Source organism: Octodon degus, unplaced genomic scaffold (assembly GCF_000260255.1).
Source record: "Octodon degus isolate 3935 unplaced genomic scaffold, OctDeg1.0 scaffold00230, whole genome shotgun sequence".
Taxonomy (NCBI): domain Eukaryota; kingdom Metazoa; phylum Chordata; class Mammalia; order Rodentia; family Octodontidae; genus Octodon; species Octodon degus.
This window is the reverse complement of record NW_004524806.1, coordinates 2,069,701-2,093,945: the sequence shown is the minus strand read 5'-3', so window position 1 is coordinate 2,093,945 and position 24,245 is coordinate 2,069,701. Positions and strand designations below refer to the sequence as shown.

The 24,245-nt window shown below is 54.3% G+C and overlaps 2 protein-coding genes across 6 annotated transcripts in view; one reads left to right on the top strand and one right to left on the bottom strand.

The window, feature by feature from the left end:
- The first annotated feature begins 1,371 nt into the window (after positions 1 to 1,371).
- Positions 1,372 to 23,775, top strand: Smtn (smoothelin). Of its 5 annotated transcripts, XM_023705798.1 has the most exons (21): positions 1,372 to 1,520; positions 3,310 to 3,440; positions 7,916 to 8,064; positions 8,450 to 8,543; positions 8,633 to 8,711; positions 8,805 to 8,902; positions 9,943 to 10,257; positions 10,341 to 10,413; positions 11,012 to 11,083; positions 11,165 to 11,686; positions 11,883 to 12,055; positions 15,079 to 15,231; positions 15,315 to 15,390; positions 16,473 to 16,637; positions 16,723 to 16,785; positions 16,988 to 17,060; positions 18,103 to 18,276; positions 18,451 to 18,568; positions 19,118 to 19,269; positions 20,189 to 20,353; positions 23,375 to 23,532. In XM_023705798.1, exons 2-20 carry the CDS (start codon positions 3,390 to 3,392, stop codon positions 20,331 to 20,333), a joined length of 2,745 nt encoding a protein of 914 aa, XP_023561566.1. In that variant the 5' UTR covers positions 1,372 to 1,520; positions 3,310 to 3,389; the 3' UTR covers positions 20,334 to 20,353; positions 23,375 to 23,532. The 5 variants fall into 5 exon arrangements, with proteins under 5 accessions (XP_023561566.1, XP_023561565.1, XP_023561564.1 ...); XM_023705797.1 differs by lacking the exon at positions 20,189 to 20,353 and having other exon boundaries at positions 18,454 to 18,568; positions 23,375 to 23,775; XM_023705796.1 differs by lacking the exon at positions 20,189 to 20,353 and having other exon boundaries at positions 23,375 to 23,775.
- Positions 23,776 to 23,856: 81 nt separating this feature from the next.
- Positions 23,857 to 24,245, bottom strand: part of Selenom (selenoprotein M) — a 2,856-nt gene continuing 2,467 nt past the window's right edge. The window contains exon 5 of the mRNA XM_004645517.2: positions 23,857 to 24,190. Within this exon, the coding sequence (XP_004645574.2) occupies positions 24,044 to 24,190 (147 nt within the window). The 3' untranslated portion in view covers positions 23,857 to 24,043. The remainder of the gene's footprint in view (positions 24,191 to 24,245) is intronic.

Genomic DNA, 24,245 nt, shown 5'->3' with positions numbered 1-24,245 from the left:
AGACCTAGAATCTGAAATGAGTGGTCTAAGGGAAGCATGAGTGTGACAGAGTTGGCTTGGAGCGTGCTTACCCTCGTTATGAACAGGAAGAGATGGCCTAAGATCTCAAACTACAGTCTCCAAACTGGATTCTGTGTCCCCTCCTTCCTATAGATCAATTCCTTCCCTCTGCCTCCGTTGTTCAATGTATAAAATGGGGACCACCTCTAGGGATGGTGGGTTGAAATGAGAGGACACATGGAACTGAGCTTTAAAGTAGATACTGGGCCTCTCCTTAAATGAATGTATAGAGGGGATCACAGAGGATCTGAACCCGGCTTTTCCACATCCTCAGTATTCCATACTAATCCAGTGGTTAGTTACAGAAGATGCCGAGTATGAAACACAGCTCCACTACCTTTGGGCTTTCATCCTCATCTGTATCATGGAACAGTAATCCGGGAATCATTTCATTATTATAGGGATTTATACACCTGTTATGTGGCAAGGACAAAATAAATATTTTGAAAAGTTTTTTTTTTTATTATTTATCTTTTGATAGGCAGGACTCAGGACCCCATGTTCCCAGATTCCACCCCCTCGGTTTCCATGGAGACTTGTGAGAAGTTCCAAGCCTTTCCAGCACACAAAAGGGAGTGTTTTTCCCCTGTGGGTCTGACTCGTGGGTCCCCTGGCTGACTCTTTGTTTGGAAATGGTGGCTGGTTTTGGGCCTCAATTTCTTCCATTTATTGAATAACAGTCTGGAGTCCATATTCCTTCGTAGGCTTCCAGCACTCCAACAGACAGAGTCTGTAGGGCTTGGAAAGAAAAAAAAAAAAATGCTAGGTGAGGGTGCATGGCTGAAGAAGACAGGCTGTGTGATAAATCCTGCTCCACCTCAGACAATACCGGGAAGTTTAACATAGGGTCAAGGTGCTGCTGGCCCCTCAGTCCCTGCCCTGAGATGCTCCAGACCAGATATCCCTAACGCAGCCTGGGGAGCAGCATCCAAGCTTCAGCACTGACGCTAGCGGGTGGAGTCCAGGGAAGAGACGTGGTCTCACGAACAAAGAGGAAGGCAGGGAGGCTGTCTTGACTGCTCTGGACTCGTGGCATCCTAGGCCACTTACCCCGGGCTCGGGAAGACCTCCTTACTTATCTATGGCATAGAATCTACAACCAACCTGCCAACGCTTACTTTGACCCACCAAAGACAGCACGGCCGCAGCCTCAAGACTACAATACCCAACAACCCTGGCCAGAAAAGGGCAGGGTCTTTGGGGGGCGTGGCCTTCAAATTGAATTTACCCAATGGGGCACCGAGGTGGGCGTAACCGAACTGAGGATTGGGATGTGCAGCGGGGTGGGGCGGGGCCAACGAGGCGGCTGGAGCTGCTGGACTCGCGGCACTAGCAGAGTGCAGGGGACGGTTGCTGAGGGGCCCTGGAAACCCAGGGCTCTGCTCCTCCGGCCAGACTTTCTGTCGTATCCGAAGTGAGCTAACCCGAGCCCACGCTGGACGGACGCGCTGGACTGAGAGGTGGGTGTGCGGATCTCCGGGCGGCACCAGAACCACCGACGGTTCCCAGGGGTGGAACCCGGATATCTGTCTGGGTAGGGGCTTTGATAGTCCCAGACCTTGGGAGCCTACACCTAATCACGGGCGCTCCGAGTCACAGGTTAAAGTTCTGAGGCCATGGGGGAACGACGCCTACGGACCTTCGGGAGGTTCCACGACCCCTAGACGACCCCCAGGAGCTCTAGTCTGTGAGGGAAGATACCTTCAGGAAGTTCCCACGGATTTCCGAGGGCCCTCAGGATAACCAGGGACCCCAGCTGTGTGACAGAGAGCCACGGGATTGGAGAGGCAGCACCCTGAGTCTCCGCAGATGAGATCGGGTGCGCTCAGGGTGGTATCTCGATAGACAGGAATCTGAATGGATAGACCTCTTACAGTCTCCTTGGCCCAAGATGAGGTATTAAGGATCAGGACCCCTACCCTCAGAGGAAAAAACAAGAGGAGCACAGAATGCCCTCACTACCTAAGGCTAGAGACCCTCTAAAGTGATGGGGTGGGGGGGTGGGGTGAAAGGATTCTTCAAGCAAAATAGCTAGATAAGGAGCATGGACCCTAACAGAAAGGGATTGTGAAACTGACACCCACCTGAGCCTACCAGGGTGAAAGGAGCAAGCAGTGACTTGAATATCCAGGGTCCAATAAACCCCAACTGTATGATTACCACTCCCCCAGACCCACTCACTGGATAGATGACTCCACAAGTGACTGTTTTGGAGAGAAGGGATGATTGAGAGATGAATCAACTGAGAGGAAGTGGGGGTAACCTGGGCACTTAGGTGTGCTAGGCTGTGGACTCTCAAATCCCAGAAAGCCATATGGACAACACAAGAAAGCTGGGCCAGGTGTCTAGGCCAGGAATTAAGGGTCTGCGATGGGCAGTGATGGGGCAAGAAGGAATACCTTGGGCTTCTGGGGGTGCTTGGAAGGAGCCTTCAAAGGCCAGAAACAACCAAGATTTTTGTTAAATCTCTTCCTGCACTCTTGAGTCTTTGGATTCCTACACACACACACACACACACACACACACACACACCCCAAATCTCACCAAGTTTAGCTTCTGGAGGTCCTTCCAGAGGGGAAGTGAATTGTGTGTGAATTGGCAGGAGGAGCTAGGTGCCAGGACACCTATCTTCATGAACTTAGGACAGGTGACAACATGGGGAGGGAGTGAAGAGGGATGTGCAGAGAGAGCCAACTCCAAAAACTGCAAGACAGTCTGTCTCCATGCCTGGAGGAAAGAGTGGCTGTGGCAGCAAGGACGTAGACATGGCCTCAGCCCACAGCTAAAGGCAGAGCTTGCACAGTGGCTGGGTGTTGGGCAGTCCCTGGGGATGGACAGGTGACGCAGGAAAGTGGAGACTGGTGTGAACCCCCTGGTGATAAGTACAGCTCAAGCGGGCCTCCCTTTTCCCTAACCCCAACCCCAGCTTCTCAATCCAACTCCCTGCCCTTCTTGTTTGAGGCATAGACAGGATGAGAGAGAGTCCAGCCCAGGCCACACAACAGACTGGCAGTTCATCTGGCAAGGTTGGTACAGGGATACCAACTCTTGGTTTGATCAGTTTTCCAGCTCACCAATCTCTGATAAAGCGGAGTTCCCAGGCAGGAACCATATGACAGGGTCAGCAAGCAAAGATAGGATAGAAGTGGATGCTCATGGGCTACAGAGATAAACTGAGGCACAGAGCCCACGTGCTTGTGGTTTCCAGAAGTTCCAGCAGGCCTAACAACTCTTGTCTATCCCATGCAGAATTCCCTGAGCTGATTTCAGGTGCCATAGGCACTGGGGATATCACCAGGAAGGTCACGACGGAGCTAGGGGCCAGCAAGATGGCAGACGAAGCCTTAGCTGGGCTGGATGAGGGAGCCCTCCGGAAACTGGTAAGTTGCCCCATTACCTCACTGTGGAGTGGGCAAGCCAGATCACAGAGGCAGGGCCAGTCCAGGCAACTTCTCAGCTGAGAGGAAGAGGTAATGGAGGATGGGTCAGGAGGAGGAGGTCAAGAACACAAAGCTAGGCTGGTTCCATGTGACTGATGTACAGGACCCTTTGGCATGTGGCTGTCTGTGCCAGGTGGTGAGCCTTGGTTCCTCCCAGCCCCCTGCTGCCACCACCTGTTTAAACAGTAACTGCTAGGGACTCGCCCATGTGCAGCCACAGGTGTGGGGAGGTGGATCTGCCTCTTCTGAGCAACAGCCTTAGCCATGCCCAACCCTGGAAGGCTGGCCCAGGGATAATGATATCAACAATGATTAACAGTGTTAGGGCATAACAGGGGGCAGGCTGGATACATTTTTCTCACAGCAGCTTCAAGAATCAGGATGCTGCCACTCATAGACTTGAAATCCCCTCCTCAAAGGAGCTATGTCAGGATCCAAATTCCACAAGGGACCATGACCCTGGGAAAGTCAAGTGTAGAAGAACCCATGAAATAGACAGGCTTTGTGGGCTGTATAGGCTCTAGGTCTTCTAATTTGTCAGTTTTGATTCTGAGTCTCAGTTTCATTACCTGTAGAATGAGAGGAAGAGGTGTGTGTGAATACAAAATCTAGGTTCTAGAGTTGGAATGGAACAAAGGAATGGGCTGTGATCTCAGAACAGAGACAGGATGGGTCCTCTTTCCTCAGAGACTTCCCATTACTTTGCACAGAGAGGCTGTGAAGCAACATAGCAGGCAAGGATGTTACCACCAGCAAAGCCAGGCAGCAGCTGATCTGTGAGAGAAATCAAAGCCCCACCTCCCAGACCCTGACCCTTGTCCAGGAGAGAAAATTAAAGATTTACTTTCCCTAGGAGAAGACAAACGACCCATTTACCCCCATATCACTCCCCAGGAGGCACAGACTGGAGCCACTCAGCCTCATCTAGCCACTGGGTGGTGCCAGCTGCTGCCATGTCCTCCGCAAAGCACCTGGCCTGGGAGTGTTCGGGCCAGTGTCTTAGACAGACTTGTGGGTGTGCCCCCACCAGCTGCCTCTGCAGACTGCGTGCAACCTAGAGGGGATGAGGTTGGGTTTCCAAAGGTGCCCACCTTCAGCTCAACTTCCTTTCAAGAAGTCAAGAAGCCTAATGGGGGATTGCAGAATCAGAGGGTTCCAAACAGAAAGTCAGGCCAGGTGCCCAGGTACCCTCATCTCTAGGGGGTCCACACTGAAGGAAGCTCAGCGATCTTCATCATTAGCTCCTACTTGGTGAAGGAAAAGGATTTCTGAGAAGTTAGAGAATTAGAGCTGTGGTTAAAGTTAGCCCAACTGGTCTCAAACCTACTCTTTCTCTAGGAAAGTATCAAAGAGCCGCCCCCACCCCCTTCAGACCGTGCAGACCCTCAGAGGCTTTCCCACTCCCACACCCCCAGATCAGCGCCTCCACTACCCCATGCGGGCCATCCAGCGCCCTACGTGCCGGCCTGGTCCGCACCGGCCTCGTGGCAGGAACGGGGGCGTCCTGAGCCGGGCCCCTCCCCGTGGGGGCCGGGCCTTATAAGGGAAAGCTGAGCCCGCGCCGCCGGTCCAGCACCCTAGCCGACTTGGGGACCGGGCAGCTGCTTCCGGCCTTGGCTCCCGCACATTCCTGAGGATTGAGCGGTGGGCTGCGCGGAATAGGGGCACCTGGGGACACGCATGCTGCGCGTCCCTCTACCACATGGAGGCGCGCCCTCTGCCTGCGTCCTGGGTTCGAGTTCCAACTCCTACACTCTAGCAAGATGACCTGGGAAGCAGCCTAGGTTCTGTGAACTCCGGTTTCCTCTCTGTAGACTGGGACATTAAAGCAGGCAGTGGCGGGGGGGTTCCTGTTGAGCTCGCTCTAAGGGGCCTAGCCCTTTGCTGGGTGGAAGAGGTTTGGGCGGACCCTGCGAGCGCGGGCGGTTCCGGAGCCTGCGGGCCTTCGGCGCCCCCTAGCGAGGCCTCGCTCCACTGCCGGCTGGTTGCCCAGGAGTAACTGGGATCCTGGGATTAAGCAAAGAAAGGCCGGGAAAATACCTGACCTAAGCTGTGCAGATGGGGAGACTGACCCCAGAGAGAGTTGCCAGATAACCCCAGCAGGGAAAGCGGAAAGGAACTGGAGGCCCAGACTCCGGGGAGGAGGAAGCACCCTCTTTCCTCCCAGGAGAATTTCACTGGGCAGTTTCCGAAACCGCCCTATCCCTTTCCCCTTCCCCCTGGTGGACAATGGCTCTTTGTACTTCCTTCCCTCCCTCCACACATAGCGGTGGTGCCTGAGAGGGTGGGGAACAGAGGACACAGCAGCGACACTGTGGGTTGACCTTTGTCTACCAGCCTAAAGCAAAGGCTCATACCAAGGGGTGACCAGTGGACTGAAATCCATCCCTCAGCCCTGCCCCACCCACTTAGGGGGATCAGAGGGAGGTTCTCGGGTTCCAGATAGGAGAGCTCAACTTTCCTTCAAGAAGTCAGAGTCTGTGGGGGGTAACAGAACCAGAGAGTCCCAAACAGAGAGAAAGCCAGGCCACATGCCCTTGCACCCTCATCTCTAGGGAGTCCACACCCCAAGGGGTCGGCCCAAGGATTGCAGAAGTGGCTAAATTGCCACACCAGGCTTTTTTAAGGGACAAGGACTGTATCTCTTGACCCTCGGGAATTGGGAATGGAGACCCAGAAAACAGAAGGCTAGTTATTGCGCTTCTGGGCTTCTTTATCCTCTGCACAGGAGGGCCAACAGGCACCTGCAGCTGCCAGTCTCTAAGGGTTCTGGGAAGTGAGGCTCCTTCTCCTTCACTCTGCTATAATAGGCCCCCTTGGGCTTTTGCATTTCTACACCAGGCCAGAAGGATCCCCAACACATTTCCAGGGTCCTTGAGATTCCCTGCCATAACAATCAGGCCCCAGCACCACAGCTTTCTTCAACCTAGGGCAGGCCATGAAGACAATCCTGGGTTCAAATCCTAACTCAGGGCACTTGACCTTAAGCAGATCACTCCCCACTGAACCTCAGTTTCCTCTTCTGTCAGGAATAAGATTGTATCCTGGGTTTTTGTGAGGAGAGGGCTGGTGGGGGCTTAGTACAAGGTCTGACACAGTTGGGTTCTTGGCTTGTCCTGTCTTTCCCATTTTCACTCTCCTCTCCCTCCTGATTAGACCGGAAGTCACTGTTCCATCCCCACCCCCTTCCCCCAGGTGGAGGCCTTTATCCCATGTGGGAAACAAAGACACAAGAAAACAGAAAGCTTAAGAATATGCCCCTGACCACCCTGATAGAACCAACAGTAACTCTGCCTGAGTTTTGGGAAGTGCTGTCATAGCTCTTCAGGAATGTGGAGCTCCAGGGCTCTGTCCTCTAAGGCTTCCGCCATTCCTCAGACTGGGGCAAGTTGGCTAAAGGCTAAATTGGGCCAGCCCACAACCCCTGCTGAAACCCATCTCTCTACATCCACTCTAGGTCCCCAGCTCCCCTACCAAGCAGGAAGGAATGATGGAGGGGAAAGCTGAAAAGAAAGAGAATAGAGAATACTTGGGGATCAGGAAGTCACCCCACCTTTACTTGTTCCCATCATCTGGCTATCAGACCACGCACTGAAGGCTTATCTGGGCCACTGTTCTGTTGAGGGCTCCTGGGCCATTCTCCCTTGAGATATACAGGACCCCTGGGAGGTGGCTTTTCCAGGTGGTATAAAGGAAGCACCAGGATTGACTGACTCAAACCAGAGAAGGTGCCCTTTTCAGAACATCACTGGACTAGCCACCCCAAATTTCCTGCAGAGCTGAAAGCTGGTAGGAGTACCTGCCCCCTACCCCCATGTATACCCTCTCTAAAGATCTGGGTATCCCCTAGGGCCAGCTGCCTTATCTCTCTGGGGGACTGACCCTCTCACTCTGGGTCCTGGCTCCTCCTGGCTAGAGGTAGGTCAAAGCCAGTCTGGGAAGGAGGGGGTGAAGATGCTCCACAGCCAGGCAGGAAGCTAGGAGACTTCTAAGAAACAATCCTGGCCTCAGTTTCCCAATCTGTCATCCACAGAGCTGTGGTATTCTGGGACTCGATCATAGAAGAAGTCTTCCTTGCTCCAGTGGTGCTCCAGCTAACCAAATCACTTTCACTTCTCCAGGGCTTCTTAGTAGCTCTCAGGGTTGATTGCTTCACAGTGGCTCTGTGGCTCTTGCAGACCTGATGAGGGGCTCTGAAGGGCAGGAGTCGAATTGTAGGTGCTCTGTGAGCCAGTAGGCTTCCCTGATCCCTGAGTTGGGTCTCCCCCTAACAAGCTCAGTGGGTGGCCAGGCATGTGAAGGGCTTGGGGTGGACTGAGTATGGACAGGCTACTCATTGTGCCCCAAGCAAAAACCGTGGGTAGCTGGTACAGCCCTCCGCCCCTAACTGCCTCTTGCCCCCACCTGCCATATAGCTAGAGGTCACAGCAGATCTGGCAGAGCGGCGGCGCATCCGTTCAGCCATCCGGGAGCTGCAGCGGCAGGAGCTGGAGCGTGAGGAGGAAGCCCTGGCATTAAAGCGCTTCCGTGCTGAGCGACAGGACAACAAGGAAAACTGGCTGCAGTGAGTGGCAGGAGATCAACCTGCATGTGGGAGGGGTAGAGTGTCTCAGGGCTCAGCTCCTATATGTAGGCAGCTGTGAGCACAGGTACATCTGCTGTGTGTACAATTGGGAACGTGTGCACAATTTGGCATACAGGGGACATTTTGTGGGAAGGGACCATGTAATGAATGTGGTATCTTGGTTACACTAGTGTGAACAGCCTGACTCTACATGTCCCCATGTCCAAGGACATACATGTATCAGAGTCATTGTGTAGTCAAGGGTCTGCATAGATAGCTACTCCCTCCCTGCCCCCACACCAGGATTCTGGGTACCCTGTCCTGGCCCCTACCTTTAGCTCACAACCTAGCCGTGGTAGTGGTGGTAATGGTCATATTTCCACAGCTCTCAGCATCGGGAAGCTGAACAGCGGGCTGCGCTAGCACGGCTGGCAGGGCAGCTGGAGTCCATGAATGATGTGGAGGAGCTAACCACGCTGGTGAGGCCAGGCCAGGGCATTGGGGTTGGGGCAGGGCAGAAGATCTGCACTCAACAGTCCAACACATGGGGCCTGTTTTTCACTCACAGCTGAGAAGCGCCGGCGAGTATGAGGAGCGCAAGCTGATCCGAGCTGCCATCCGCCGTGTACGGGCTCAGGAGATTGAGGGTAGGCGCCCTGTCCAGGCCCCATCATTGCCTACTCTGTGCGGCCTGCAGTGCTTCCTGGCCACGTGCCTAACATGTGCCCCTGCCCTTCTAGCTGCCACTGTAGCTGGAAGGTTGTGCAGTGGGCGTCCCAACAGTAGCTCCAGAGAGGACAGCAAGAGACAGGCAGCACACAGGCTGGAACCACATGAGGTAAGGAGTGGGCCATGGTGGGAGGGTGGCCCAGGAATGCCCACAGATGCCAGTGGCACAGAATGCCTGTCTGTCTTTGCTACACTGGTATTTGATTGTGAGTGGCAACCCCCAGCCCCACAGGACACTGGGGCTCTATTCAGGTCTCTTCCTACTCTCCCAGGCAACCTCTGGATACATGTTCTACCTCCAGATTTTATCTATACTTAGGCCTTCCCCTCAAACCTAGCCTGTCCTCACTGCTTCTAGTTTTCTGCCCCTTCCCCACTGCCACTCTTGTTGATACAATAGCACTTTTGCCACCTCCATTCCTACTTTCTACCCCCATCTCTGTCATCCAAGCTCCACTCTGCAGACAGAGGGCTCTCTTAGAAATGCAAATTTAAAAAAAAGAAGAAGAAGAAATAAATGCAAATCTTGGGGCTGGAATATAGATCAACGGCATAAGCACCTGCCTGGCAAGCACAAGGTCATGAGTTCAATCCCCAGTACCAAAAAAAAAAAAAAAAAGAAATGGAAATCTGACCCTGGTACCTCCCTGTATAAACCCATAGCCAGGTTGGCCCTCACCTTCCCAATCGCCCACCTCTCCACCTTGGATCATCAGAGCACTGGCAGAACTAGCAGAGCACTGTTCAGAGTCCTCTAATTCTCTAGGGAGTGAGATGTCAGGCCATGCAGATTCCCTAAATGGCCAGTAGAGGCCGCCAAGCCTCTATCCTGGCAGGACCCCTGCCTACTCTGAGGCCAAGGCCAGGGTCCTCCGCTCCAAAAGTCCTTTACAGCTGGCTGATCCCAGCAGGCATCCTGCTATCCCCAAACACTGACATTAGGAACTAGTCTTCTCATAACAACCTTTGGCCAGGGCAGTGACAATTGACTAGAAAGTGGAGATCAGAAGCCTGTGCAGGTGTGCCCACAGGAAACTGCCCAGCCCTTCTATTTTGCATGCCCTAGGCCCCTGCCAGCCTGGTCTTCCAAGAGTGGGGATGGTACTCAAGGCAGGGGAGCCTTGGTTGCATCCTATGGGTCCCCCACAGGTGCCGGAGCACAAGGAAGAAGAACAGCAGGCAGAAGTTTCAGAGCCAACCCCAACCCCCAAGGTTACCAGCCAGGATGTGACTACGGTGACACTCTTGCTGAGGGCCCCACCTGGGGACACACCTAGCTCAACTGCCTCACCTGACAATTCACCCACCACTGCTTCTCCTGAACCTCCACTGGAACCATCTGGAGTTCTGTGTGCTGCTGCTGAGGCTCCAGGCGACCCTGAACCACCTCCCAGCACCCCCAGGACTCCTAATCTCCCAGAGTCCCTGACCCAACCCATCATGGAAGGTCAGGTGGCTAACAAGGTGAGTCTACAGGGCCAGGGATGCTAGGCAGGGAGCTCCTTGATGTAGGAGTCAGTCCTGCCTATACCATGTTTCCTTTGCAGCTACTGCCTGGCTCCACAGAGCCTCTTGCTGCCCAGTCCCCCACCAGAGGCCCCTCCAACAAAAACAGAACAGGTGAGGGTCATAGAAGTGGTAGCTACAGGCCCATCTGCCTTCCCTGCCCCATCTTCCTTTTCCCTGCCTGCAGAATGAACTCTGGTGCCTGGACAGCTCCAGCCTCCTTAGGTCCAGGCAGTCCCTGACACTCCCCTTCTACTGCCCCTGAGGTGTCCCCGCCCCCAGACAGGCCCACCCCTGCCACCCATGGCCAGAGGCCTCCCTGCAGCCTTGAAAGGCAACGGGCCTCAGGCACATTCTTCTCCCCAATAAGGGAGCGCACCCATCTCACAGAGGGAGCCGTGGGCAGTGTTGGCCAGGGGTGTCCTCCATCCCCACGAGCAGGGAGGATCTGGACACACTTCCCCCAACCTAACTCTAACCTTGGCACCTGGGAGTATCCACATCATCCTAGGGTGGGAGGGGTGGGTAAGAAGGAAGTGCCTGTAGGAAATGTGGGAAGGCCATGCAGAAAGGGTGGGGAGGTTGGAGTACCTGGAGGGGTTGGGAGGCTAGGGAGGTGTGGGGGACAGGAATATAAGTGGACTCCCCTCTATCCACTCTCCTTTCTCTTCTCTTACATGGTTGTCACTCCCTCCCGTCCTCATTCTGCCAGACCTGGCTGGACCCCAACCCCGTCAGCGTTCTCTGTCTGTGCTCAGCCCCCGACAGCCAGCCCAGAACCAAGGTACTGCCTATTCGTAACAGCCCAAGGCTCTGGCCACTTCCTGTCCCACCCAGCCACTGACAGCCCTCTTATCCCTTCTAGAGTCCACCCCTCTTGGCAGCAGCCCTTCCCCGTTCCATCGGGCTGGCTCCGTGCGGGATCGTGTCCGCAAGTTCGCATCAGATTCTCCTATGGCTGCCAGGGTTCAGGATGGCCCAACCCGAGCAGCCCTTGGTTCCGTGACATCCACAAGACTTCTGGGCCCCTCCTTCATCAGCACCACCCCTGCCTCCTCCTCCAGGAGCTCCTCCTCCCAGGGGCCCAGTGACACCTCCTCTGAGTTCAACAAGGAGCAAAGAGGAATAACTCAGCCCCTGGCCCAGCTTCAGAGCTGCCCCCAAGAGGAGGGCCCCAGAGGGCGGGGCTTGGCTGCCAGGTCCCTTGAAAACAGAGCCGGGGAGCCCTTGGCCTGCTCAGAGGAACCCAGTGCCCTGCTGCCTGTGGCTGTCGGCGCTACTGAGCCAGCGGGCAGTATGAAGACCACATTCACCATCGAGATCAAGGATGGCCGTGGCCAGGCATCCCCAGGCCGGGTGCTACTACCCACAGGCAACCAGAGGGCAGGTAGGCCTCCCTACTGAGTCCCCAGTACTGGGGATGCGTACCTGTAGCCACCAATCTCTGCACGTTGTAGGACACAGACTGTGGCCAGGGCTCAAAGTCTTTCCAAAAGATGTTGTGGGAACAAGGGTGCCATCAACTTTGGCTGGTGCTGCCCTCAGTGCACCTGATCCTGACATCCACTCTTCTCCCCACCCAGAGCTGACACTGGGGCTGCGGACACCCCCCACCCCCCTCAGCACCAGCAGTGGGAACAAGAACACCATCACCCATGCCAGCAGCCCTGGGACCCTCACCCGGATGGGCAGTGTCACTCGCGTCACCACCTTCAGCCATGCCTCCCCTGGTAGCCGAGGAGGCTGCAGCCTTAAGGTGAGCCCCTTCTCATCCCACCAGCCTGATCATACAGCAGTGCTACACAGACTGATTATGGGTACAGGGCTAGCAGAGTTCCTCTGCTCTGCTTCCCCACCACTGTACAGAAAAATAGGCGCAGAGAGGGAAGGTGGTTGTCCACAGTCCAGAGACAGTTGGTGGCAGAATTAAGACTAAACTGTAGTGTATCATCCACCAAGCATGTCAAGAACTCACTTGGTACTGGCTTTTCTGTTTTCTGATCTTTGATCCCTACTTCATAATTTGGTTCATCCTTAATGAGCAGATGGAAAAACTGAGGCTCACAGAGGATATTAGGGGCTTGCCTCTGTCTTCATGTGGCAGCCCCAGTGACCCTGCTCCCATACCACATTGGACATCAGCAGCAAAATTCAGAGCACCTCATCAGCTCATTCAAGATCCACCTGAGCCATTAGGAGATTGGAGATTAGCGATTAGCATCGGCATCAACCTCCTAGTGGGGGTTGGGCTGCAGCACTAATGGGAGACCAGGCAGGCAGGGGGGTACCAGTCAGGTGAGGCAGCAGCCTAGCAGGTGCCACGGGAACTGAATCCTCTGCACCCTTCCATTATTCATTCCCAAGCCTGGGATCGACTGGCTGGGAACTCAGCTGGGGAAGGAATCCCTAGCAGGCTACTCAACTGCCCAGGGAATCCCCTCTGTGCTGATGGAGGGACCAAACAGGACGTTGGCTGAGGTGAGATGGTTAAAACCAGGTTTGGGTCTTCTCAGGGAGAAAGTGGGGGCAAGAAAACACCCTTCCTCCAACAAAGCAGGACCCAGGTGTCCTCCATCAAGAGATTGAGTAGAATGTCATGAGGGGGTAAGTGAGTCTGAGGAGCCTGGGATAGATGGAAGATGTGAGAGTGAGACCTGGGTCTGGTACTGCCAATTTGGCTCTTAGTTTTCCCACCAAGGGAGAACAGAGAGTGTGCCAACAATGACTTGTTCAGTCTGTGGTTGGATCTGAGCACCTAGGAAGGACATTTATCTCAAGGTCAACACCCTTATTTATAGTAGATAAAGTCCCACTTCCCCATGCCTCCGTATCCCCACCTATTTAAGGCTTTCTAAGACAGCATTGCATATGAGGAAAGCTGGGCAAGGTCAAGTCTGGCAGACTTCGTCCTTATATCTAATATACGTGCTGGCTCAGATAAACCTATTCCCTGCTCCCTGCCTCAGTTTCACCACCTGGGAAGCATGGAGCCCTAGTCTCAGTAATCCCTCAGAATTTGTGCAGCTTTGCTGTGCTATAGATCTGCAATCTCTACAGGGCCAGGCCTAGTGATTGCCTGCTGTAGCAGGCCACCCCTCCCCCACTCTGTCCCCTCCACAGAGGAGCCCAGAATAGGTTTCTATTTGGGCCCCAGCTCCAGCTGGCTGGTGGCAGGCTGGGAAGCCGGCAGGGGCGGGGCAGGCCTGCTGCCCTTGCCTTTGCCCTCAGACCAGCTGCAAAGACTCTGACACTGCCAGCCATAGTCAGCAGTCCTTGCCACTATCCCAACATTACACCCCATAGAGTCCTCACCAGCACTATGCCAGGGGTACCTGGGCCTGGGCCTGAGATGGCTGCAGCCCTGGAGGAGCAGTTGGGCCAGGTGTTGGAGGAGCTGCAGGCAGTGGCTGAGGCTGGCCGGGCAGCAGTGACCCAGGCAGCTGAGGCAGCTGCAGCCGCCATGGAGCCAGTAGCTCGAGCAGCCGAAGAGCTGCGGGTGGAGACAGCCACAATGAGCCGGAGGCTGGACGCGCTGAGCAGGCAGGTGGAGATGCTGAGCCTACGGTTGGGGGTCCCACTTGTGCTGGACTCTGAGCCTGAGCTGGAGCCTAGTGAGCTGTTTCTGGCTGCCGCCGACCCTGAGGCGCTCTTCCAGGCGGCTGAGGATGCTGGAACCCCTGTAGCCCACCCACCTGCCTTCAGCACCCGCCGCTGCTCCTCCACTGGCCCCACCCACAGCAGCAGTCTTGTAAGTCATTCTTGGCCAGAGGGAGGGGGTGACTTTGAGCCAGGCTGAGTAACCTTAGATATGCCACCACCTTCTCTGAGCTTCAGTGTACCTATCTATATGGAGTACGGGGACATGAGACCTCCAGGTCTGAGACAAGGGAGTACCAGTAATAGCCCTAGTAATGCATGACAGCTGCTCTGGCAGCCTCTGGCATGGCCCAGCCTCCAGCTCCACCCTCAAGCCCTCTCCCAACCGGGCCAAGCCTCCCTGAAACAGCTGCTACCTTGGCTCTCCTTACTCTCATAGCAGACAGAGAGGCCCTATCACGAGGGAAGGGATTGTAGTAGTTGGTCTGGGGGCTGGTCTGGGGGCTGGGAAGATACCCTGGGAGGGATAGGGGACTAGGTCAGATCTTGAGGTTCCTTGGAGGATTGTTCCCAGTGGGATGGGGCAGGGAGGCACTTCAGAGAAGTCTTGGCTCAGGGAACTCCCTGTCACACACCTGCTTAGGAACTCTTAGGCTCTGATCCAGACCCCTTGGCAAGGGAGGCTGGGATATGTGCCACCTGGGCACTGACCCAGGAGGACCCAGGCCTCAGGAATTGGCAGGACACAGCAGATCCTGCCAGGGAGGAGCCTGGGAGTGACGCAGCAGAGAGAACTCAGGATCCAGAGTTAGATTCCCTTCAGCTCAAACCCCCGGCTGCCAGGCTGCACTGTGTTTACAGAGGGACTGTGGGGAGTTCCCTTGAGCCTTAGTTTTCCTTTCTGTTGACTAAGGATAGTAGTAGCCCTAGTGTTTATACAAATGCTGCAGAATGGAAATCATTATTACTGCTAACTACCAATTGTATTAATGTAATTATAAATATGTGGGACAACCTACAATATCGCTGTCAGGGACTCTTCGTTGAGCCTGACACCAGCCTGGCCAACATGGGACAGGAAGACTGGTAGGCTACTGGTCATTTTCAAATCTGTGCCAACAGTTGCAGGCTTTGGGGTTCATAATGGGTTTCCCACAGCCCCTGCCCTCCCCTACTCCATAGATGGAGCCAGAGCCCACGGAGCCTCCCTCTACAGTGCTGAAAGCCACTAATGGTGCAGAGCAGACCCAGGCGGACAAAGCACCACAGGGGCAGAGCCCACTGAGCACTGAGGAGTTGATGGCCATTGAGGATGAGGGAGTCTTGGACAAGATGGTATAGTGGTTGTGCTGGGTTAGGGGTTGTTAGGGAGGTGGGGATTGGCAGGTCCAAGTGCTCAATAGCAACTCTGTCCACAGCTGGATCAGAGTACAGACTTTGAGGAGCGGAAGCGCATCCGGGCTGCACTGCGTGAGCTCAGACAAAGGAAGAGAGGTAAAGAACCCTCTCCTAGATCTAGCTGCTCCATGCCCCATGCCCCAGCTGCTTTCTTTACTCTGAGGTCCATTCATGGATGCTGCAGTTCAGCAACTGCCATAGCCAGCTCTGCTTACCTAGCCCAGCTACTCCCTTTCCTCCATCCCCTTGGCTCCGGCTGCTCCCTTCCCTCGCTGCTTCTCTTGCACTGGTGACCCCAGTTATTATCCCTGAACAGCTTCCCCCCAATGCTCTCTCCTTGGATACAATTGCATCTCTTAAGTACTCCCCTTCCTTGAATTTGGACATTCCTCTTGGGTGCATCTTACTCTCTGAGATCCCTTGATGGTTGATGGCCATGTTAGCTTCTGCCTCTACCCAGCTTCTCCTTTCCTGGACACAGCTAGTTCTTTCACTGGTAATATCCTCTCCAGACACAGTTATTTTTTTCCCTGATTTTAGAGTCACATATTCCTCCCGACATTTTCCAATACTCCCTTTCTAAATCCAGCTGCTTACCACAGGCCCACTGATGGCCATCCCAGCCTCCCTGCCCACATTCCTTAGGCCCAGCCAACACCCTTCACTGGCTTCTGTCCCAACTGTCCTTTCTCTGGATCAGATTACTTCTCAGATACCTCGAGTCACTCAGTCACTTGCTCTCTGGATCTAGACAGCCCTTCCTCCAGCTGCTGTCCTTCTTCCTAAGACCCATTTTATGGACCATGTAGCTACTGTGCTTATCTGGCTTCTCCCCGCCTGGATTTCAGCTGCATCTTCCCTAGATCTAGCTACTCCCTCCCAACTTGACTCCTCATTCCTATAGAAACACCCTTCTTGGATCCAAGTACCCCATTGAGGTCAGCTATTCCATATGCCCTAGTTTCTACCTGAGTCCTTTGCCCCCGTACCACTCCCTGGCAAGTTATAGCTGTCCCTTTGCCCCTAGATGCTCTTAGAGAGGCCCTTGTCACCTGTGTCATTAGTATTTCTAACAAGCTGCCCTCCATCCCATCTTTTGTGCCCTGTGTGCCTATGCATATGTGCTGTGTGGGCATTGGGTGACCCTTCTGGGCATGCATGGGGCATCCCCTGCCCAGACCAGCGGGACAAGGAACGGGAACGACGACTGCAGGAGGCCCGAGCGCGGCCTGAGGAGAGGCGAAGCAACACATGCACTGAGACCACCACGAGGCATAGCCAGAGGGCGGCTGATGGCTCCACTGTCAGCACTATTACCAAGACTGAGCGGCTCGTCCAGTCCAGTACGGGGGCCAACCAGGGCTCAGGTTGGGGATGGGTCCTCCCCAGTGACCCCTGTGACCCTTTGGTCATCTCCTTTGCCTCTAGATGATGGTACACGGACAGCCCGCACCACTACCGTGGAGTCAAGTTTTGTGAGACGCTCGGAGAGTAAGACTGCCTGACTTCACCCTGTACCTGCTCCTCACCTCCTCCGGCTCTTCCTCAACTGCTCTCTCTTTGTCTTCAACTGCGCCGTCACTCTCTCTTCTTTGCCTGTGGTTATCACCGTACCTCTGTGATACATTCTCTTCTCCTGTCTCCTGATGCCCAGACCTAAGCCTCACCTTATTCCTTTTCCCCTTTTTTGCAGATGGCAGTGGCAGCACTACAGTACAAACCAAGACCTTCTCCTCTTCCTCTTCTTCATCTAAGAAAACGGGCAGGTGGGCATGGGCATCTACTCATACACCACAGGGGACCTCATGGCTTATCCATTCTGCAGAAGGATAGACTGAGGTGCTGGGTAGTATTAGCTATACAGCCAAGGAGGGATGAAGTGGGAGTCAGACCACTCCTGCTTGTTTTGTGATCTCAGTCCTCAGCCATACCCTAGAAGAGGTCAATGCTCAGGAAAGCCAGAGACTTGCTTAGGGTCTCACAGCTCTGAGAGGCAGCAAGAACAGCAAACCCTTAGAAAGGCCTCCTGGCACTGTGCTGCTGGTCCTGCCACTTTGCAGCATCCACAAACCACCTCCCAAGTTACAGAGCAACTTACCCCTTGAGAGAGCTGTACATCTCCATGCTACAGAGGGTGGGAGTGTTGGCAGAAAGTAGGGACTGGATCAGAATCCAGGCTGGAGACCTTAGCTTCCAGATCCTCTGAATCAGGGACTTACATTCAGTTTCCAGGTGTGCCCCTATGGCCTCTGAAATCGTAGGCAAGTTCTTACCGGAGGCTTCAGTTTCCTTGTCTTTAGTGGAAATAGTGTGGGTCTCCCCACTAACTTCTAAAGTTTAAAATGATGCACAAGAAGGCTAAGGGTATACCCCAATGATAAAACAGTTTGCCTCCCATGCAGTACACCCTGGGGTCCATCATTTAGCCCTGTAAAAAATAAAAGGCTGAGTGGACATGAGTTATTAGTATTATCACCATTACTGTTATTATGCTGGTCAATTTTTGTTACTTGATAAAGCCCAGATTCTGTTTGACAGTACACTAAACCTTCTCAGAAAACTTTTGGGAGCTAAGCCTGATCAAGAAAGCTTGACTCCCAACTTCCTGTTATTTGACCAATGAGTATTCTTTTGTAAAATGAGTATGATGAGGTACTGTCTTCCTCACTGTTCAGAAGTGTAGGTAATGGGGATAACATGGTGTGGGGGGGCAGGCACTACAGGATCTCTCTCTCAGCAAGTGATTGCCAACGCTTGTGGGTTATAAGCAGTGCTCCTCCAGCCTAATGACCACCTCCCCACTCACAGCATATTTGACCGAGAGGACCAGGCCAGCCCAAGGGCTGGGAGCCTGGCAGCTCTTGAAAAACGCCAGGCCGAGAAAAAGAAAGAACTGATGAAGGCACAGAGTCTGCCCAAGACCTCAGCATCCCAGGCACGCAAGGCCATGATTGAGAAGCTGGAGAAAGAGGGTGCCTCTAGGTGAGGAGCAGAGGGCAGAGGTGGGGCCTGAGTGATGATGGGTGAAACCTGAGATGGGAGCAACAGGGCTAGAACTGTGGTGGGAAGGATCTGAAGGCAATAGAAGGCAAGGCCTTGGGGTCCACAGGATGGTTCTACCGAGGTGGTGACCTTGCTCTGATACCCCCCCCCCAGCAGCCCTGGTGGACCTCGCACCGCTGTGCAGCGCTCCACCAGCTTTGGGGTTCCCAATGCCAACAGCATCAAGCAGATGTTGCTGGACTGGTGCCGAGCCAAGACACGTGGCTACGAGGTGAGCCCTAGGAGGCCAGGTGGCCCTGTGCCCTGTCAGGTCCCCAGTTAGCACCTCCCCCTTGGGAAAACTCACTCCTCTGTAGGCTTCACAGGTATTGTGTGCCCTGGCAGGAAATGTGAAAAGGCTTCTGGAATGAGGAAACTGAGGTTCAGAGAGCACACATGACATGCCCTAGGGCCCAGGCCTAGAGCCTAATGAGGGCCTCCCCATTGATAGGCTTGATTCAAGACCAGATCCCACTCTCAGAGTCTTCTCCTTGTTGCACTGGGGCAGGGTGGGGAGGTGAGTTACTTTCTGTGAGGAAAGGAATGATGGCAGAATGATGATGGCCTTAGCTCAGTGGCACTGGACCTCTCCATAGATCTGTCCCCCTAAGTCACAGACATGGAAGTTGACAAATGGAGTTGGAGGAGGTTCATACTCAGGCTGCAGTGCCTCTCTAAGCCTAGCTGTCCTAGGTCTAGAATGCCAAAACCCAGGGCCGGGAAACATGCTGGGTACAGAAGAGGTACCCACTAGGATCCTGACCAGTACTCCTACCCATAGCATGTGGACATCCAGAACTTCTCCTCCAGCTGGAGTGATGGGATGGCTTTCTGTGCCCTGGTACACAACTTCTTCCCCGAAGCCTTTGACTATGGGCAGCTTAGCCCACAGAACCGGCGCCAGAACTTTGAAGTGGCCTTCTCATCTGCTGAGTAAGTGTGGGCCCCAAATGTCGTTTGGACTCAGCTGCCCTGAGACCCCCCTGGAGGTGGCCAACCATATGTCGGTCTCCAGCTGAGACCCTTACCCAGAGACCCTGTCCTCCACCCCCTGCCCACCTTCTGCTGAGTGTGCCAGGTGCCCGCCGGAAGGAAGGAGCGGCAGGCCCGCCTACCAGCCCAAGCCAAAGCCCACCAGGTGGCCCTGTCCATATCCCTTCCCTCCTCCCTCTGCCCCTTTTCCCTCCTTTCTCCCTTCCTCTGTCCTGCTCTCCTCCCACTATCACCAGAGCTTCCTGCTCCCACGGGGTCCCGGCTGGAGATTCCAAAAGGAGGCTCCTGGCCCGGGCACCGTGCCCGTGCAGCCTATATAGGTGCTGCCAGAGGCTTATATAGGACATCAGCAAGCCCTCCACTTTGGAATCATTGCCCCTTCTGCTCACCTCACCCTCAGCACCCTCCTCCATCTGTTTTTCATTCTCTCCCCTTCTCTTTCTGGTTCCCTCTTGATTTCTTCCTCCTCCTCCTCCTCCTCCCCCACCTCCTCTCACGCCTCCCTCACCCCCCTCCCTGGGGCACAGCCCTCCTCTCCAATCTCGACGCCAACGTCGTCGCCCCACCCCGTGTTCCCGCTTGCCCCAAGAGTTTTCTGCACCTGTGACTGGTTTGACCCCCCCCACCCCTGTCTGCATTGCACACCATTAGTATGGGTAGTGAGCGGCACGTCCACCATAGGGAGGGGGCATGCAGGGGGCTGGCAGACCACAGCACTGAGAACGTAACTGAACTCATGTCTCTGTGTGTGTGTATGTGTGTGTGTCTCTCTTCTCTCTTCTCTCCTCTCAACCTCTACCCCCTTTTCCCTGGCTGGGCCCTGCCTACCTGCCCCTTCCTGGCCCCCTACCCTCCCCAGGACCCATGCGGACTGCCCGCAACTCCTGGATACAGAGGACATGGTGCGGCTTCGAGAGCCTGACTGGAAGTGCGTGTACACGTACATCCAGGAGTTCTACCGCTGTCTGGTCCAGAAGGGGCTGGTAAAAACCAAAAAGTCCTAACCCCTGCTCGGGGCCCCACGGTGAGAAACACTGCCTCTCCCACCTGCCCTGTTTCATCGGAATCTACTCATCGGGACTCAGCGAAGTCAATGGGAGGTGGGTGGGGGTGCAGAGGGACCCTTATAAAAGCAGCCAAGAGGCAGACAGAACCCTGACTTGTGGTAATGCAGGGCCTACTAGGTGAAACCATTACTAATAAGCAGTGTCGACCCAGGTGAGAAGGACTATGAGGGGGGAAAGCCCAGGAGACTATGAGCTCCCAGGGGAGGCACTGACTCCAGCTGTTGGCCCGGGATGACTCCCTGACAAAAATGCAAACAAATCTGGGATCTAAGCAACAAATTTAGACTAGGGAAGGAGGAATTCCAGACCAGAGGATCAGTCAGTGCTCAAAGATGGATAACGTGAGAAGGGAAAGAGCTAGTCTTGGGTGTGAGGATAAAGGAAGGGACCATATTCAGGAGCTGGAACTTCCCACTGAGAATAAGTAGAATTTTCAAACAGGAGAGTAGATGTGGTCTGGTTAGCATACTAGAACAATCCTTGAATGAAGCCTGGGATGAACTAGATGACTGCAACAGGAAAATCTCTCAGGTTGGGGGTATAGCTTAGTGGTAGAGCACCTGCCTAGCATTCGAGAAACCCTGGCTTGGACACCCGCACTGGGAAAAAAAACAAAACTACTTCCAAGCTTTCATTGTAGGTTCTGGGGAATTGGTGGTGTCATATGCCAAGTGGGGGAATTTAGAAACAGGGCCAGTTCAACAGGAAGATGTTTCTGATGAGAGGACCCTAAGCTAGCTATGGTGTTTCCTCTCTGGTCATCTTACTTTAGGGCTATCGTAGAGAATTTAGATCCTAAACTAACTGCCCCATTAAACAGGGGAGGAGACCTCAAAGTGTCCCCAGGGTGGGGAGTTAGGTCAGACCTAGGGCTAGAGACTGGCTCTCAAGACTCCCCTTTTAATGATACTTTTCATTGCTCAATTTCTGATTTCCCTCTGTTTTATATAGAGTAAAACAGGTTCAGAAGGAACAAGGGGCTTGTTCAAAGTTATAGAAGTCAGGGACAGAGTCAGCTAAGATGCACTCAAATGCCCTCGAGGACCTGGGGTCTTCCCATGTGCATCTATTCAGTGGTGCAGGTAAGGGAAAGATGGTTTTGGTGCTGTCTCCAGGTCATATATGGACTTAGGAGCTTCTGCCCAGTGAGCTGGCCTGGAAGGAGAGGAGCCTAGTGCAACCCTGATCCAGTTGGAAAGTGTGACTCAGCTGTACTGTTGCTCCAGTTGCTTGGTGTTTGGCCTGACACTGAGGCTGCCTGAGCCCTGAGCTGTGTGCCCCAGTGTAAACAATGGCTTTATAAGGTCTCTAGGGAAGGCACCAAGGGTGGGAGGGAGCTCCAGGTTGGAGGAGGGAAGCTGGGATCCCGGGGAAGATAGCCACAGCTGCAAGGAGCTTCAGAAAGAGGCTGCCTCTGCACCATGGTATAGCTGCGGAAACAAGCCCAGTTTGGGGCAGGGACAAACCCAGAGGCATGCCTTACTCATCCTAAGTATTTCGAAGGTCTCAGATGCAAAGTAGAGAAAGACTGTGCTGTTATAAGGAAAAGGAAACAAAGTCATAGAATAGGGCAGGGCCTTACCCAGCATCCACAGATGGTTGGAGCAGACCCTGGACTGAAGAGGTTTTCTGTTTGCTGGGTTACTTCAGTGAAGGAGTCCAGGTGAGCTGGGTATAGCTCCAGCCCTCCCCATAGTGCTGGATTTAATTCTGAAGGTGCACGATAGAAGATGGTCTCAGGTTGTCCTGTGTCATGGGAACAGGAGCAGTCCCTGGCTTGTCTCTGCTGAAGCAAACTCCTTCAGTCGCACTTCCCAAGTATTACCATGTACCAGGCATGGCAGATGAGAGAGCACAAACAGGGCAGAAGGCAGAAGAGTGTTGGGAGAGATAGAAAAGCAAAGCCAGAGAGCAGACTCCAGCTTCAGTGCTCTGGGACTGTCACTTCTGTCATAGCCACGATGACTCCAGAGTGGGGAAAGAGATTCTTGTAGTGGGGAAAAGGAGGCATCAGGCTGATGCCAGAACCCGGTTCTAGAGGCCTGGTGGCCCCAACAGGTTCAACCCTACACCTAGTTAAGCAGCTCTTCTTCTCTGTGACTCAGTTTCCCTATATGTAAAAAAAAAAAACCTTTATTTATTTGGTACATGGCATGCGGTGCTGGGGATCGAACCCAGGTCCTTGCGCTTGCCAGGCAGGTGCTTAGACCACCAAGCTATCTCTCCAGCCCCAGTTTCCCTATATTTAAAGTGTGACTTGCACTTAAAGATGATCAGAAGGATGGTCCACCCCCCCTGAGCATAATGAAGGCCAGTCAGTATTGGTTGGAATAATGTCCTCTGCTGTAACCAAGGCAGGTAATGAGAGTTAAAGAATACCTGCCTCCTACCACATACACGCCATGGCCTCCATTTCTCATTTCTGCAGTATGGTTGTTCCCTGGGGCAAAGACCAGGGTCTCTGGGCTTGGCAGGAAGTGCCAGATTAAGCAGCTGGTAGATAATTATCAAGGGCCCAGAGGGTCCCTGGGTTGAGCCCTGGGCTTGGAGAAAGATTTACCAATGGTGCAGCCCCTTTATGTATAGGCCCAACTGAGCCCTCCAGCAACTGAAGTGTGCCAGAGAGGATGAGCAAAAGGTGACCTCTGGAGAGAAAATGAGACCTATATTCCTGGTCAGGACGTCCCTTGGGCTGGAGAAGTAGGAACAGACCCAACCCTTCCTGGCTGGAAAGGGGTCTTGTTCTCCCCACCTTCTCCAATACTACCTGCCAGGCTCTGCCACCTGGGGTGTGTCCTCCAGATTTAGCTGGTGGCCCCAGGCCGGGACGTCCTTGCCTTCCTGGAAGGTTTCATTGCCATATGATGAACAGTTTGGAGCAGGCTGAGCCATTGAAAAGACCTTGGGGTAGAGGGACGCCAAAAGAGGCGGACTGGTGCTGACATCCATCCCCCTTGTCCCCCGCCCTCCCCCCACAGGATGTTGGTGGACTGCGTGCCCCTGGTGGAGGTGGAGGACATGATGATCATGGGCAAGAAGCCCGACCCCAAGTGTGTCTTCACCTATGTGCAGTCGCTGTACAACCACCTGCGGCGCCACGAGTTGCGCCTGCGCGGCAAGAATGTCTAGCCTTCCCCCACAGATGGCCCGCAGCAGGGTGCCACCCCCATCCTCCCGGCACAGTCCCCTCCCTGTGCGCCTGCCTACGGCTGCCCTGTCGCAACACCCTCCCCCGCATACACTTGCAGCGTTTTTGATAAATTATTGGTTTTCAACGATCCTGACTTCTTGGCCTCTTTTGTGGGTGGGGGTCGGGCTGTGCATTACATCCCAGAAGGTTCCCAGCTCACAAAGCCAGGCAGGTGGGGGGTGCGAGGCCTCCCGAGGATTTTCACGGGCTCCTATTCTGACTTCCCACACCACCCGCCTGCACAGCAGCAAAGAAGCTGTTGAGCCTCAGTTAAGGTGTAAGGGTATTTAGTGGAGCTGGAGAAGGAAGAAGGGGAAAAGGGACTTTCCCCAACCCTATCCCTGCCGGCCAGACGGGCATCGGTCCTCAGCAAGGGTGATGCTCCCGGGATGCTGAGCACTTCATTCAGTCTTCAGGGCTCAGGCAGGGTGGCTCCAGCTCCACCGTGCCCTTGGACCTACAGGTCAGCGCGGTCCGGGGACTTAGCGGGGGCCAACAGGTACTCTGGGGGCACCTGTGCTTCGCGCGACTTCTTGCGGTAGAAGCCGAGTTCCTGCACCAGCGCGTTGATCTCTTCTCGGGTCATTGGGCTGAGTGGGACACGCTGAGGGGGAGAAGGGGCGGGGTCAGCACGTCAAGCCCCACCTCTCGCTCCTCAA